At 46.0% G+C, this 16,535-nt stretch overlaps 1 protein-coding gene across 3 annotated transcripts in view; it reads left to right on the top strand.

Annotated features, from left to right (window-relative positions):
- Positions 1 to 16,535, top strand: part of Pitpnm3 (PITPNM family member 3) — a 90,825-nt gene that overhangs the window by 20,077 nt on the left and 54,213 nt on the right. For all 3 annotated transcript variants that reach the window (XM_087570489.1, NM_001430113.1, XM_087570490.1), the window contains 1 exon segment: positions 4,793 to 4,900. In XM_087570489.1, coding sequence (XP_087426615.1) covers positions 4,850 to 4,900 — 51 coding nt within the window. In that variant the 5' untranslated portion in view covers positions 4,793 to 4,849.

Raw genomic sequence — 16,535 nt, 5'->3', positions numbered from 1 at the left:
TTCATTCATTCATTCATTATTTCCCTCAATTTTTTATTAGGAGATTTAAATTTACACAATACAAACTGATAAAAATTGAAAGTCATTTAGTTCAAAATAAAAATGGCTAGGAATTGCTTGTTCCCCTTGGTTCTCCTCTCTGGTTCTAAGCGCCCACTCCTCTTCCTACGAATATGCATGGACAAGCTGGGCTTGGCCTTTACAGGGCTAGAAGCTGGGAAGAGGAGGGATCTGGAGCCTGATTATATTTAGGTATGCTGGCACTGGGAATTCTGACCAAGAACAAAGCAAAGGGACATCCTCCCCGTCACAGGACGCCAACTTTCTGTTCTTTGTCCATCTCTGTTCTCTTTTTCTTTGGTGCTTCCTGTCTTCCATAGCAACTAGGAGAAGCTGATGCTCAGATTAACAACCCGAATTTTATAGAAGACTAAGGCAAACTCATGTCCCATAGCTGGTTAGGGGCTTAGACCAGATCTTCCCTCCTGGTTGGCCTGCTGTGAGCATATGGACTCCAAGACTCCAAGTTGGGACAAGAGGACATAATATAAAGTGGAGTCTGAGTGCCCAGGTCTTCATCACGGTAGTGCCATTGACCGGCTGCCACCTGAGCTCAGACACGGCTCAAAGCCCTGGCTGGAGTTCCCCTCTAGACGATAATAGGGATATAGTCATTAGCCCATGGGTGAAGGAGGAGAGGAGTGGTGATTGCTAGACAGAGGAGCTATTACAGATGCAAGCCACAGGGGCCCCTGAGGTCCTGCCCTCATCCCATACTAGGGGAGGTGAGAGAGGGAGTGCCTTTAAGTTTCTGGGTATTTGTGGAATGGGGAACATTCTCAGCATGAGAGAGAATTAGTTGAGTTCAGAGAAGCCCAAGGGATGGGGTCTACATTAGAGCAGGGTGAAGGTGAGGACCAAGCAACAAGCACTCAGGTCCTTGGAAAGATGGTTCTGTGGGCCTGATGTGAATGATGCTGGACAACCAACTAAAAAAGGTGACAAATAATTTGGTCTATGGGCACAGAATGCCTTGAGCTCTGGGAAGAAAGACAGGCTCCCTAATAATCCTGGAGGCCGAGCTTGCAGGACACTCCCAGGCTTTGGCTTAGAGCGGACTCATGTGGGGTCAAGGTTGGAGTTGTACTGATGGTGAGTGGGGCTCAACATGGGGAACAAAACCACCCAGGCAGTCACACAGATGCTCCCTCTGGGGTCCCAGGCAGTCACACAGATGCTCCCTCTGGGGTCCCAGGCAGTCATACAGATGCTCCCTCTGGGGTCCCAGGCAGTCATACAGATGTTCCCAGTCACCCAGGCAGTCATACAGATGCTCCCTCTGGGGTCCCAGGCAGTCATACAGATGCTCCCTTTGGGGTGCTGTGGGTGCTGTGCGGAGGCAGCTCTATTGGGAGAGAAAGTGCGTGAGGCCAGGGTTGTGTCTTGTGACCCCTCTGTTAGGAAACATTTCAAGTGGAGCCATTTTGCATGCTGTGCACCCCCTCCTTTGTGTGTGTGTCTCTCTCTGTGTGTGTGTCCATCCTTTGTGTGTGTGTGTCCATCCTTTGTGTGTGTGTGTGTGTGTCCGTGTGTGTTTTCTCTGTGCTTCACAGGGGACAAAGCCCATTGTTTCCAGAATGAAGATCTGAAGGATGAGTGTGAAGAGTGGGGACAAGCCAGAATTCTAGAGGGAGGGAGAAGCAAGAGACAAAGCATTTTGGAGGGGTGAGCTTGAGCAAGTGGAGAGGGAGAGCATAGAAAGAGATCCCAGATAGCAGAGGGAAAGGGAGCAGGAGAGAGAGAGGAACACACACACACACACACACACACACACACACACACACACAGAGAGAGAGAGAGAGAGAGAGAGAAGAGACTACAAGTCAACACACACACACACACACACACAGAGAGAGAGAGAGAGAGAGAGAGAGAGGAGTCTACAAGTCAACACACACACACACACACACACACACACACAGAAGAGACTACAAGTCACTATGCTCAGAGCTACAGACCCCAAGGGCTCTGACAGCTTCACACTGCTGCATTGTGGGAATCACTATCTAGATTGCACTGAGCAGCACCTACTGCCCACCCTGCACCCCACTCTCTGTTCTTCCCACACTGGAGTTCTTTGTGATGGTGCCCTTCACATCATTGGCTTCCTATGGGACAGGGGTAACATCTTTAACACACAGTATGTGCTTGGAAGGCTGTTTGCTGCAGGGTGGTTGTTGGAATGGCCAAAAGAATACTTGCTTGCTTGGGTAACCAACTGAGCCAAGAGACAGAATTAAGGCCTGTGCCCCGATGCCTGGGTTTAACCTGTTTGGGATTCTGTTTCCTCAAGGATAAGCCACCTTATATTTTGCACACTGTTTTTAGCTTGTGTAGTTCTTTCAAACTTATATTATTTGTCCCTGTGGCAGCTTGCTAGAGGATGTAGAGAGTCAGACATTTTTATTGCCATTTAAGGGACAAGAAAACAGAAAAAGCAGTGGGGGGAGGGGCATGCAAAAACAAAGCTCACAGCTTGTACAGTCTTCGCTGGAACCTGGTCAGATCTCTGCCCAGTGTTGGATGCCACTTGCAGGTGTGAACTCGTCCCCAGAGGGAGGACCGAGGAAGCCTTCCAGGTGTGTGGGACCAGCCAACACAAGTCATCCAGGACAGGGTATTGGAGGGTAGGATGTCAGGGATTTCTTTGCTCTTTTGTGATACAGTTTCTCACTGTGTAGCCTAGGTTGGCCCCAAACTTAATGATCCTCCCTCCACAGTCTCCCTGGTGCTGCAATTACAGACGTAAGCCACAATAGCGGGCTTCAGGATATCTGAGCTTACCCAGTGCTCAGAATCCTGTTTGCTGGCAGAACTTTTGAGCAAGGAGTTTTCAACTACTGCTTGCCTCGGTTTCCCTGTTTATAAAATAAAGATAGTAATCATTGTTCCTTGGTGTGCGGGTACGTGTGTGTGTGTGTGTGTGTGTGTGTGTGTGTGTGTGATGTTGTGTGGTTTTGTGGCGTGTATATACTTGTTATTGTGGGTTTGTTCATATGTGTGCACATGGAGGTCAGAGGTTGATGTTGGGTATCTTCTGTGATAACTCCTCATCTTTACTTTTTGTGACAGGATCTCTCACTATACCTGAAACTCCATTTGGCGAGGCTGTCTGGTTAAACAGCTTCAGAAACCCACCTGTCTCTGTCCCACAACTCCCAGCACTGGGGCTACAAGCATGTGATGCTATTCATCTCTTTTGTGGGTCCTAGGAATCCAAACACAGGCATCTACACCTGTACGGCAGTATTTTGCTGACAGAGCCACCCCTAGCCCCATCGTTTGTCCCATTTTTATGAAAATGGAATTAGCGTTTGTTTCTTTATATGGTTTGAGGGAGGGTCTTCTGTAGCCCAGGTTGGTCTTACGTTCACTCTGTAACCAACGCGGCCTTGAAGTTTAGATCTTCTGCCTCCACCTCCCGAGTGCAGGGATTGCAGAAGTGCACTGCTGCCCCTGGCTTATGAATTAGTATTTGTACATCACATATACCAATCTCACTTGTAAAAGTTTTATAAGGACGGTTAAATCAATCCAATAAATAACACAATAAGGCAGGAGGCATTGTCAGAGATGGGATCTGCATTACTGAGCCCAGGTGTGAGTCAGAGCGCTGGACAGCTCCCAGAGATTTTGGTCCACCATATTGGTTGCTGGAGAAACCCTCTGCCAGAGAGGCAGGTACCAGCCTTTATTATTCATTATCCTGAACTTGGGGATTCTCCTCGACATCCTTGCTGTCTGCGATGTCAAGGAAGACTCAAAGCTCTTCACTAAGAGGGCTCATCTTGAGGTGGAAGGTGGAGTGAGAAGCACGTCCACTCCCACAAGTGTGCTATTACAGAAACATTCCTCCTCAGGATGAGCGACTGTGTCACATGTGTGGTGTTGGAGACAGGGGACCCAGAGGCTTGTGTGCAGTGTGGTCAGGGGGTGTGGCCCCACCAATGCTTCCTAGAATAATCATTAAGGATGGAGTCAGGGATAGGGGTTGTTGAGCAGGGAATAGAGGCATTCTCCTGTAGTTGAGATGAAAACTAAGGACTCCATTCAGCTTAGACGGCTTAGAATCAGACGGAGTTCTCTATGCTTACTTCAGAACTGCTTCTGCATCCATCCGGCTCCAACCAGCCTACGCCCTGCTGGTGAATTACTTGTCTGGAGAAAAACTGAGCCCAGTGGCTCTTATCTCTGGGCCCCTTCTGTACCCTGAGGCTCTGACACACTTCATCTCAGTTGATCCTTCCCAGAACTCTGAGTTGGAAACTGCCTGCCTCATTTTGCTGTTGGGAAAATGGAGGTTCATAGAAGTCCAGTCACATTCCTAAAGGAAAATTATGGGCAAATAATGAGGCTTAGGTTTTGGTCCTTTCTTTCCAAGAAATGCTAGTTCCAATGTTAGCATTGGATGACAGCCTCCTTTTCGCTTTCTCCTTCTAGCATGTAGGTGAGTCACAGCGTCAAGCCCTTATTGCAATGACGAATTCCTCAATAGTTTAGTCCTGCTACTGAAGTAACTTTCAGTAGTTAAAGTCTCGGGTGGAGGAAGTGCTCAACGGTAGAGCACTTGTCTGGAGTGTCAAAGGTCCTGGGTTCCGTCTCTAGCACTGCAAAAAAAAAGTTGAAGTCTATTTCAACGTATGGGTGAAATGCGTACCCCCTCAGACACCAGCTCTGGTTAGTGCTACCTAAGTAGCCTATCTGCTAACACCCGTCTCTCCTCCTCCCACAGAGGAGGTGGCTGAAGGAAAGAATGCCATCCTTATTGGAATGAGCCAGTGGAGCTCCAATGACCTGGTGGAGCAGATTGAGACCATGGGGAAGCTGGATGAGCATCAAGGTGAGTCTGCCTCTCCCAAGCCCTGGCTGTGCACGAGTGTTGCAGGGTGGGGCTGGACCTGCCCATTGTATCTGGGACCTACAGGAACTCTCTGGGTGGCAGAGGGTGGAGGTGGAGGGCGGTCTATGGAGTTGCATGGCATGTGTATGTGTGGCAGAACAACTCCAGGGCATGTCCACAGGATACTTCCCTTGTTCATCAAGTGGCATTCCGAAGCAAGGGTAATTAAGGGCAATCTAGGCCAAACTGACAAGTTCCAGGTCTATGGGACTGAGATCATTTAGATGAAGATAGGCTCCCAGGAACTAACCCATTCCTAAGACCTCACAAATCCCTTCCTAAGGCAGTTATAGCCCAGTGACTTCCTACCAGGCTTCATCTTTCGGAGGTTCCACTGTCTCCATGCTATGACGCTGGGGACTAAGCACCTAGCACACCCAATCCACAGCACTCATTTTCTTTTTCTATCTTTTCTTGGCCTTGACACCAGACAGTTTTAGTCTGGGCCAGAGAGGCTTAGTGGCTATAGCCATCCTATCAGGAGCTGTCTAGTGGAGGCGGTGTTGACCCAGCTCAAGAAAATGGTCACTTTGCCCAAGCACCCAATCCTTTTCTTATCCTACGTCCCTTCACTTTTGGGCCAGAGCTTGTCTCATGCAGAAGAACCCATCCTGAGAGATGGGTAAGGCTAAGCTGTTGTTTTCACTTTATGAATGAAGAAACTACGAGAAACTGGGTCTGAGTCTTATTTAAGGTCATTCCAGTCTAGGACAGCATCTCTACATTGGCCTTCGTGGCCAGATGCAGACTGTCCCCTTCCTTGAATGTGACAGCAGTCTAGGGAATGTTTAAAGACTGGGTCCTACTAGCTTGACTTGAGATCTGGGAGATAGTGCTCCAGCCACATATTTGCAGATGGCCCCTCAGTCTGGTCTTTGCTTCACACCCCAGGAGCTCAGAAGGGGTCAAGAATGGGTCGAATTCTGGATCCTTCTCTCCAAACATGGCTGGTAGCCACAAAAAAAGACAAAGCCAGGTTTGTAGTCACCGCTCAGTTGGCCTTCCCTCCTCACTCCCACCCCCACCTATCTGCTAAGGCTTGTGTGACTCAGACCCAGTGTGAGCTCAGCAGGGGTGAGGGAGAGGCAGGGTGAACTGTGAGGGTGGTATGGTGGGGGGTGCTGGGAAGGGTGTTAAGGAAACAGAAGGAAGGTCCATTGGACAGGCAGAGCCTCAGAGTCTAAAGTCTGGACAGGAGCCTGGGTCCTGCTGTATTTCAGCAGCTCTCTGGGTTTCTTCAGCTGCAGTGTGGGTACAAGTATTAAGGGTGTGAGCATTATGAAATAATACTTGCAAAAATGTACCCAGTCACAGGTCGTCTTGAGCGGTGGAGTGAACAATCTTGTATAAGCATAGCAAACGCCTTGTGGGGGTGCAGGATCAAGTCAGGGAAGTGAGTGGTCTGATTGCAAGGGCTGGTGCCATAGTTCCCAGTGCAGAATGTGCAGCAGGGAGCAGGGATGGAAGAGGGAACTCAGACGGGCAAGCCAGCTGCACTTCTGCCTCCCACTTTCCTGTGGATTCACAGTGTGAGTTGCCGTAACCTGAAGGGACATACATGTGAAATGTCCCTTCAGATAGCAATTGTGGGGCCTCCGCACAAACCTAGCCTGGTGTTAGATGCAGGGGAACGAAGATGGACAAGATTACATCTTCATCCTTGGGGCCTGCAGCACAGTGGCAGGATGCTCTGAAGTGAGGCAGACTCAGCAAAGGGTTGAAGGTGGAGGCTCTGACGATTCCAGAAGGATTTCTGAGTGCACTCGCTGGAAAAGAACTGATGATCTAAACAAGCTGATGCGTCTGCCGGCTTCAGGCTTTCTACCCTTCTCACACCTCATCCCATGCTAGTGCCTTGGCTGGCTCACCTTACCTCCAGCTAAGACCTCTTCGGAGCTCCAGACTTGGGGTTGTTGGTAGCACCCTGTCTGGACGACTCAAAGACCTCTCATGCTCTTCAGCTTCAGAGTGCAGTTGACTTCCCTCTGCCCCTTGACTTCTCTTCTGCATTTCATCTTGTCCGTCCATCACTATTTCTGTTACACTACACAGGCTTTTCCCAGTCATCCGGATATCCAGTCCTTGAGGCACTAACTGAGGAGAGTGCACCAGTGTGCACATGCTCCTGGGCCATAGTCCGTCCGTCCTTCCTTCCTTCCTTCCCTCCCTCATTCCCTTCCTCCTTTCCTTCCTTCCCTCCCTCCCTCCCTCACTCCCTTCCTCCTTTCCTTCCTTTTTATTTGTTTGTTTGCTTTTGTGTGTTTTTGAGACAGGGTCTCTTTTTGTAGCCCTGGCTGTCCTAGAGCACATTATGTAGAACAGGCTGGCTTGAACTCACAAAGATCCTCCTGCCTCTGCCTCCCAAAGGTGTGGTCTTGTTTTTCTTTCTCTGAACTGGAGGGTTTCACTCACCCAGAATATTCCTTTGCTGAATTTACAGTTCACAGTTTCTATTCCCCATGGGTAGTGCACACTCAGACCCCCCACACCCATATGTGTCACAGGCTTAGGGTGTTAGTTACTCATGGGTGACTTTTTCTTTCTCACTGTCTGTGAATGTTTCTTTGGCTGCTGCCCCAAAGGAATGGTGTCTGAGTGTGCATGTACGTGTATGTGAGTTTGCGTGTATGCATGTTGGTATATGTGCTTAATTGCACATGTGTATGTTTGTGTCTAGGTTTATGCCATGTACATTTGTGTATATGCAATGTGTATTTAAGTGTTTGTATGTGTGTGTGTTTATATGTATGTGTGTTTTAAGTGTTTGAACATGTGTGTGTTTGGGTGCATATGCATATATATATATGAGTATTCCTTTATGGATGTCACATCCTTTAGCTCCTCATTATCCACAGACTGGGGTCAAGTCTGGAGTTGGCAATTTGTACCCAGTCCTTGGGCTGGACCCTCCAGCCATGGGATCCCAGGTCTGCTCTGTGCAGCTGTTGTCTTCTTTTCCTGGGCACCCCTGGGTGTCCTTTATCAGTCACTAATCTTCATCTCAGGCCTGGCTGTACAGTCGCCAACCGGTCGATATGTATTCCGCTCAAAACCACCCTTCGGCGTTAGCCCTGTGCCCTTTAGTTATTATTTGACCATAACTTGTCCTGTTTTAACGTAGTAATTCTTACTGTAATAAAAGCCACGTGACCTAAATATACTTTTTAAAAATACGTCAAGTGTCTGAGTCAACAGCGCCAGGTCACACGGCTGTCTGGCTGTCACCACGCATCTTAGGAACTTTGTTACCATTCCAAACTGACACACCGCAGTGAGCACCAATTCCCAACCCCCAGCCCCTGACAAGCGCAGGCCGTTTCCTTCTCCAGAGCAGTCGCCTCATGCAGCGTTTGTCCCTTTGTGTCTGGGTTTTTCATTAGCATAATGTTTTTGAGATCCACCCGTGTTGGAGCACGGATGGGGACTTTATCCCATCCGTGGCTGAGTAACTTTCCATTGAATGCCGCATTATGTTCATCCACTCATCTGTTGATGGGCATCCAGGTTGTTTCCGCTTTCCACCTATTGTGACTAATGCGACTGTGAATGCTAGAGTACAAATATCCACCTTCTTCCTTGATAGAGTCTGGTTGAAAGGACACTCAAACAATAAAAACAAAGCCAAAGTCTTCCTTCCCAGTCCCTCCCACTGCAGACCTCACTGAACCACTTTCCAGTGTGCACAGTTCAATGGCTCAGATTAGACATTAGCATTGCAGATCATGTTTTCAAAAACTTAACAGTAGTCTGGAAGAACTTTTCACACAGGAAGCAGATTCATCCCGTTCTAACTCGCACCATTGCATGATAGACGCACTGTCACTTGCATACACATTCTGTTGCAATAGACATCGACATATTTCATGATTAAAGGAATGCTTAAACTTTAAGATTATGCCCCTGTGCATGTCTCTGTGTGACTACACGCATGTGAGTGCAGGTACCCACAGAGGCCAGAAGAGGGCATCAGATCCCCTGGCGCTAGAGATACAGGTGGTTGTAAGCTTCTTGACATGGGGGCTGGGAACCAAACTCAGGTTTTCTGCAAGATTGGTGTGCACTCTGAACTGCTGGGTCCACTCTCTAGTGCTACTAGCCACTCTTCTGAATTGTTGTTGGTTGTTTATTATTAGTGTGTTCGTGTGTGTGTGTGTGTGTGTGTGTGTGTGTGTGTTTAAACAGGGTCTCTTTATGTGATCGGGGCTATCCTAGAACTTGCTATATAGACTAGGGTGGACTTGAACTCACAGAGTCTGCCTGCCTCTGCCTCTGCCTCTGCCTCTGCCTGATTTTCTTAAACACATTTTTTTCTCATCTTTTATTGGAATGTTTGCCCTTTGCTTTTACTTATAAGGAAGCCTTTACAGATTCTAGACATAGCTCATTTTCTGTTATTGAGTAGTTACTTTTCTCACGACTGTGACCCATTACCCGACAGGAGGCAACCTAAAGGAGGAAAGATCGATTTTTTTTTTTTTGGGTCAGGTGATACAATCTATCATGTCTGAGAAGGGACCACATCTCCCTGAATCAAGAAGCAGAGAAATGAACATGCCTGGATTCTGCTGACTTTTTCTTTTCCTTTCCTTTTTAAAGAACCAAACCAAACCAAACCAAACCAAACCAAAACAGGTGTATATGTATGTGCATGTGTGGTCTGCATGCTTACATGTGTGCATGCACATATGTGTGTGAGAGACCAGAGTTTGACTTTCAGTGTCTTCCCCAGTTATTTTCTGCTTCATATATTGAAGCAGGGGTTCTCGAAGTATACACTCATTTGTTTAGTCCGGCTCGCTAGCTTGCCGGGGGCTGTTAGTACAGGCTGCTGTACCCACCTACATTTATGTGAGTGTTGAGGACCTGAACCCAGGTCCTCCCACTTGCACGGCGAGTGAGTGCTTTGCTGAGCCATCACCCCAGCCTCTCCTAATCCTGTTCATTTTGTCTGGAAGCCCAGCCCATGGAATAGTGTTGGCCACAGTTGGGGTGGGCCTTCTTCCTCAGTTAATCCTTTTAAAGAAACCCTTCAAAGAGACCCTGAGCAGATCCAAAACTGTGCCTCTCTAATGGCCTAGACTTTGTAGTGCAGTAGAATTGACAATCAGAATTAACCATCACAGCTGTGTATTTGAGATCTTGCTTCTTCGAAAGCTTGCACCAGCACCAACAGTTTGTCAGCTGACTCTTTTGGGTTTTTCAATATGCCATATCATTTAAAAATCTTAGCAGTTACACGCTTGCCAGTATTTATGTAACCTATTTTTCTCTTTAAATTGCACCACTTGGCTGTCTTAGCGTTTGCCTCCATATTTACTCCCAGCTCCATGGTAGGGTAACCCAGTTTAAAAGAGGTTTTTTATTTATCTTTATTTATCTATCTATGTGCCTATGTGAATTTATGTGTGGCACATGCATGCAGGTGCCTATAGAGGCCAGAAGAGGACATCGGATAACCTGGAACCGGAGTTACAGGTGGCCAGCAGCTGCCATGTGGGTGCCGGGAACTGAATTCATGACCTCTGGAAGAGCGACACATGCCCTTAATCACTAAGCCATCTCTCCAGTCTCAGTGATTCATGTTTACCGCCAAAATCGCAATTCACAACAAAAACATGGCATGTATGAGGCTTATGGTTTCAGAAATGTTCATCGGTGAAAAAAAACTTTCTAAAAATATAAATCATGTCCTTGCCTGTTTCCTTTGTCAGGCACCCATCCCTCTGTGTCATTTTGAAGCCTTTTTGCCAAAGACTTACCAATTTTGATTTTTTTAAAAAAAGGGTTCTTAGTTTTATTTATTTATTTATTTTTTCGGAGCTGAGGACTGAACCCAGGGCCTTGCGCTTGCTAGGCAAGTGCTCTACCACTGAGCTAAATCCCCAACCCCCTTAGTTTTATTTTTAATAAAGCTCCACAGTCACTCCTTTTCCTATTTAATTTACATAAATCAACGTCGCTTTTGTTTCAGGACATCTCCCTCTTACTCTCCCGATGATGTAATTAGAGAGGACACTCACTGGCCCTTTCTGAGGCTCCAGAGGGATCGTTTTTTTCAATGGGAGAGTAATTTCGCAACTATCAAACTTTTGATGATTTTTTTTTCTTAAAGGGACCCCCCAAATTGTACAAGTTTCAATCACGACAAAACGTGTCCTGCCCACTGGGCCATCTCAGCAGCCTGAGTAAGGAATCTCTTCCCTCAGTTATGCCGAAGGAGTTCAAAGTCTCCATCTTCCTCCTCTTGATCTATGAGTATTCAGCACCCTTTATAAGAAAGTCTTGGTGAATAGGTTATTTTCACTATGGTTTTTAGTATCCTGTGATTAAAATGTTTGAATTTTAAGTATTATTCCTTTGAAGGTTTTTCTTCTTTAACATGTATTTCCCCTCTCTGAATATTACATACAGGGTGTCTCTGTGTAGCTCTGGTTGTCCTGGAAATTGCTATGTAGAGCAGACTGGCCTTGATCTCACAGAAACCCATCTGCCTCTGCCTCCCTAGTGCCGGGTTTCTGTACGTGTTTTTAAAGATAAACTTCCTCTGTTTGTAGGTTCTGGTTTCTCCATCTATTATGTCAAACAAATCAATCAGTACAGTTTCTCCTTTCAATTTTCAAATGTCTTTGATTGACATAACTAAATTTCTTACCCCCTCTTCTGTATTTCTAAAACTTTACATTTTTAACAGTTATTTGTGTGTGTTTATATGTGTAGACCGGGATACACTCTCTCAGAGTCTGTTTTTTTTCCTTCCACCTTGTGACTTCTGGGGACCGAACACAAGTCGTCAGGCTTGGTAGCAAGCAGTTTGGCCCCGAGACATCTGGCTTGTTCAACAACTCCTTGTGCTTCTAAACCTTTGTTTAGCCTTTGAATGCAACCTCTTACATCCACGAGATCCTTGTCAGTGGCTTTCTTGGTGTGCAGTATCTCTGCTGAGCGGTTGGAGGTCAGTGTAATCCTTATTCCTATGTGGACTGCCTGGAGTTCTGTCCTAAGGCTGTAAATACTCCGGTGTCTCCTCTTTATGCTTAGCCCACTCTGTTTCTGACAGATTCCCTGGTACCCGGATGCACTCATCCTTGCTGGGAAATTTCCTCTTCATTGTTCCTTCAGTTCAAGCACATTTTCCTGTTTGTCTTTCCAGTGCTTACGCTAGACAGATGCAAGGATTTTTGTAGCAGCGTTTCAACTTGTCCTTATATCCACCTCCCTTTTCAGAGACAGGGCCTCACTATGCAGCTCTGGCTTTCCTGAAACGCATTATATAAACCAGGCTGGCCTTGAACTCATGGACCTGCCTGCCTATGCCTCCCCGGTGCACCACTATACCTAGCTAACTTGCCTGCATTCTTTTTATTTCAATTGCATTTTTATTTACATTTAAAATGTTATCCCATTTCCTGCCCCCTCCCCCCCCCCAATCCTCTATCCTATCCCCCTGCTTCTATGACAGTGTTCCCTCACCACTCTCCCACCTCCCTGCCCTGACATTCCCCTATACTGGGATATCGAGCCTTGACAGGACCAAGGGCTTCTCCTCCCATTGATGCCTGACAAGGCCATCCTCTGCTACATATGCGGATGGAGCCATAGATCCATTCCTGTGTACTCTTTGGTTGGTGGTTTAGTTCCTGGGAGCTCTGGGAGGTCTGATTGGTTGATACTGTTGTTCTTCCTACGGGGTTGCAAACCCCTTCAGCTCCTTCAGTCCTTTCTCTAACTCCTTCATCGGTGACCCCGTTCACAGTTCAATGGTTGGCTGCGAGCATCCGCCTCTGTATTTGTCATGCCCTGGCAGAGCCTCTCAGGAGACAGCTGAATCAGGCTCCTGCCAGCATGCACTTCTTGGCATCCACAATATTGTCTGGGTTTGATGGCTGTCTATGGGAGGCAGCTCCAGGTGGGGCAGTCTCTGGATGGCCTTTCAGTATCTGCTCCACACTTTGTCTCCATGTTTCCTCTTGTGAGTATTTTTGTTCCCCCTTCTAAGAAGGTTTAAAGCATCCACACTTTGGTCTTCCTTCTTCTTGAGCTTCATGTGGTTTGTGAATTGTTTCTTGGGTATTCTGAGTTTTGGGGCTAATACTTATCAATGAGTGCAGACCATGTGTGTTCTTTTGTGACTGGGCTAACTCACTCTGCATGATATTTTCTAGTTCCATCCATTTGCCTAAGAATTTCATGAAGTCATCGTTTTTAATAGCTGAGTAGTACTCCATTGTGTAAATTGTCTGTACTCTTATTTCTTGGTTCTGTTTGGTTTCTGGGCACTTTTTCCTCAGCTCTAAACAACAGGGTGTCCCTTCTCTTCTCCTCGGCACTTTCTGTCTCGTGGGTCGGCATCTATGGAGCTGGTTTTCCTTTCAGCAAGCGTCTTTCCACTCTCTTCTGCTCTCGTCTGTTTTGTTGCCTAACACCCTGGCATTGACTCATATTGAGCACGGGTTCCTTCTTTTTTTTTTTTTTTTTTTTTTGGTTCTTTTTTTCAGAGCTGGGTACCGAACCCAGGGCCTTGCGCTTCCTAGGCAAGCGCTCTACCACTGAGCTAAATCCCCACCCCTGCACGGGTTCCTTCTATGCGTTCTGAAGTTCCCTTTTGCCTGCTCTATTATATCTCAGAGTTTTCTGTTGATTGGAGCTGGGTGAGAACAGACCACACACTTAAGGCAGGATTAATTAGCCAAGGATTGAAAGTGAGATCACAGCACAGGGCAGCGGCTATCTGATTCCATTATCTAAGAACGTGGAGCTGCTGTCAACACTGTCCAAGCAAACTATCGCCTGCCAAGTTCTATTTTTAAATAGAGGTATAATTCATATGCCACAGAATTCACTCTTTCAAAGGGTACATCCCAGTGACTTCCAGACGTCTGGTCATAGCCATCACTGCTATGTCGTTCCAGAACATTGTCCTCCAAAGAAACACCATCCGGATCAGTAATCACTATGAGTCCTGTCAGTGGAATCCAGCAGATGTGGCCCATTTTGTCTGTCTGCTTCCCTTTGCGATGTTTCTGAACGTTGCCTAATCAATGCTTATGGCTGTTATGTTACTCTGTGGTGCAGATACGCCATATTCTGTTTATCCATTGATCGGCTGATGGCCATTGAAATGGTTCCCACTTTTTGGCTATTGTAAATAACTGTTTCTCTCTCTCTCTCTCTCTCTCTCTCTCTCTCTCTCTCTCTCTCTCTGTGTGTGTGTGTGTGTGTGCATGCACGTGCACGGTCAACTATCTTCATGCATACCTAGACTTAGAATTTTTTTTTAAAAGATTTATTTATTTATATGAGTACACTGTAGCTGTCTTCAGACACACCAGAAGAAGGCATCGGATCCCATTACAGATGGCTGTGAGCCACCATGTGGTTGCTGGGATTTGAACTCAGGACCTCTGGAAGAGCAGTCAATGCTCTTAACCACTGAGCCATCTCTCCAGCCCGACTTAGAATTTTTTAAAATTAATTTATTTTTATTTTTTTACTTACTCACTTTATATCTTGCTCACTTCCCCCCCCCCCAAGAGTTAGAATTTTTGTACATTTTGTTTAACCTTTTGAAGAACTGCCAGAGTCTTCCAAAGCAGCACCCGTTGTGTTTCACATTACCTCTGGTCTGCTTGATGCTCATGTCCCCTGCCTTTTAGGTTAGAGCTTCCTCATGAGTACTTTGAATTTTCACTTCCCTAATGACTAGCTATGTGGGCATCTTGACATGTGTTTATTGGTCACTTGCTTTTCCTTTTGGAGCACTTTCTATTCAAATCCTTTGCCCCCCGGCTGTCTTTATGCTGTTAAGCTCTCTCACTCTCGCTGTACCCCCAGCACTGGAATCTTTCCAGATACACGAGTTACAAATATTTTCCCATCCTACCAGTTGTTGTTCCCTTTCTCCAATGGTGTCTTTTGATACACAGACATTTAAAATTTTTCTTGAAGTCCAGCTAAGCCATTTTCATTGTCTATGCTTTTGGTTTTATATCCAAGAAACCATTACTTAACCCAAGAGCATGAAGATTTATATGTTTTAAGTATTTTATAGTTTTAGCTCTTGTGCTTAGCTTTTTTTTTTTAAATCAATGTACTTGGAAATTTTTGTGTATGATATGGCATAGGGATTCAACTTTATTCTTTTTTTTGGTTCTTTTTTTTTTTTTTTTTTTGGAACTGGGGACCGAACCCAGGGCCTTGCGCTTGCTAGGCAAGCGCTCTACCACTGAGCTAAATCCCCAACCCCTCAACTTTATTCTTAACTGAAGTCTTATATGTGTCTCTATATGAAGGAGGCTAGAGGCATCAGATCTCCTTGAGGTGAAATTACAGGTTCTTGTGACCTGTCTGGCATAAGTGTTGGCATCCAAACTCAGGTCCTCTGTAAGAACAGAAAGTGCTCTTAACCACCAAGCTGTCTCTCCAGCCACATTGCTTTGCACATAGGTGACTAGCTGTCCCAGAACTGTGTACTGAAACGACTTTCCTCCATCTTGAATTGCTTGGGCATCCTCGTCCAAATTAGCTGGTGGTAGGCATATGGATTTAAATCTAGATGTTCCATTTTACTCTGCATATATATAAATATATGCAACTTTTTCTTCTGCAAGATTGCTCTGGCTAGTCTCTATTTGTACATGAAATTTAGGGTGAGGTTGCTCATTTCTGCAAGCGGGCCAGCTGGGACTGTGTTGAATCTGGAGATCAGCCTGGAGTCTTACCTTCACACCATCATCAGTCCTAAGCCATTCTTATGGAATGTCCTTATATTTACCCAAGTCTTCTTTATTTCTCTCTTTAAAGCTAATGCGTGCACGTGCATGTGTGCATGTGCATGTACATGTGAGAGTGTGGTATATGTCCATGTATGTGCACAGAGGCTGATGGAGGGTGTCAGGTGTTCTGTCATTCTCCTCTGTTCCCCTGGGACAGGGTCTCTCACTGAATCTGGAACTGGGATGGTCAGCAAGTCCAGATTCCTCCTGTGTCTGCCTCCTGCAGCAATGGGGTACAAGCACATGCTGCCCACTGGTTTTTACATGGGTTTTTACAGGATTTCAAATCAGGTCCTTTTGCTTGCACAGCAAGGGCTCTTACCTACTGAGCCATCACTCTAGCTCCCTCTTCTTTAATTTCTTTCAATGATGTTTTATGGTTTTTAATAAACAAGCCCAAACACTTGTATTATTAAATTTGCTTCTAAGTATTTTCTTCTATTGTAAGTGGAATTGTTCCTTAATTTCATTTTCAGATTTTTGTTTTAAGTATGTAGCAATGCCACTGACCTTGTACATTGATCGAATGTCTTGACATTCTGATAGACGCATTCTGATCTATATGCATGTGGGCATGTGTGTTTGTAAGAGTGTGTGTAAGAGCAGAGGTATTTCTTAGTATTTTCTGGACATAGGATCCTGTCACCTCCAAATAGAGGTAGGTTTTGCATCTTTCTTTCCAGACTGATTACATTTTATTTCTCCTTGTTGCCTAGTTTCCCTGACTAGGTCCTTGAGAATAATGTTCAATAAAACAGGAAGAACAGGGTCTTCTTGTCCTATTCCTCATCACTTGGGGACGT

Source organism: Rattus norvegicus, chromosome 10 (assembly GCF_021556685.1).
Source record: "Rattus norvegicus strain SHRSP/BbbUtx chromosome 10, alternate assembly SHRSP_T2T, whole genome shotgun sequence".
In the NCBI taxonomy this organism is placed as follows: Eukaryota; Metazoa; Chordata; class Mammalia; order Rodentia; family Muridae; genus Rattus; species Rattus norvegicus.
The sequence above is the reverse complement of the archived record's forward strand: the minus strand, read 5'-3'. Positions and strand labels throughout refer to the sequence as shown.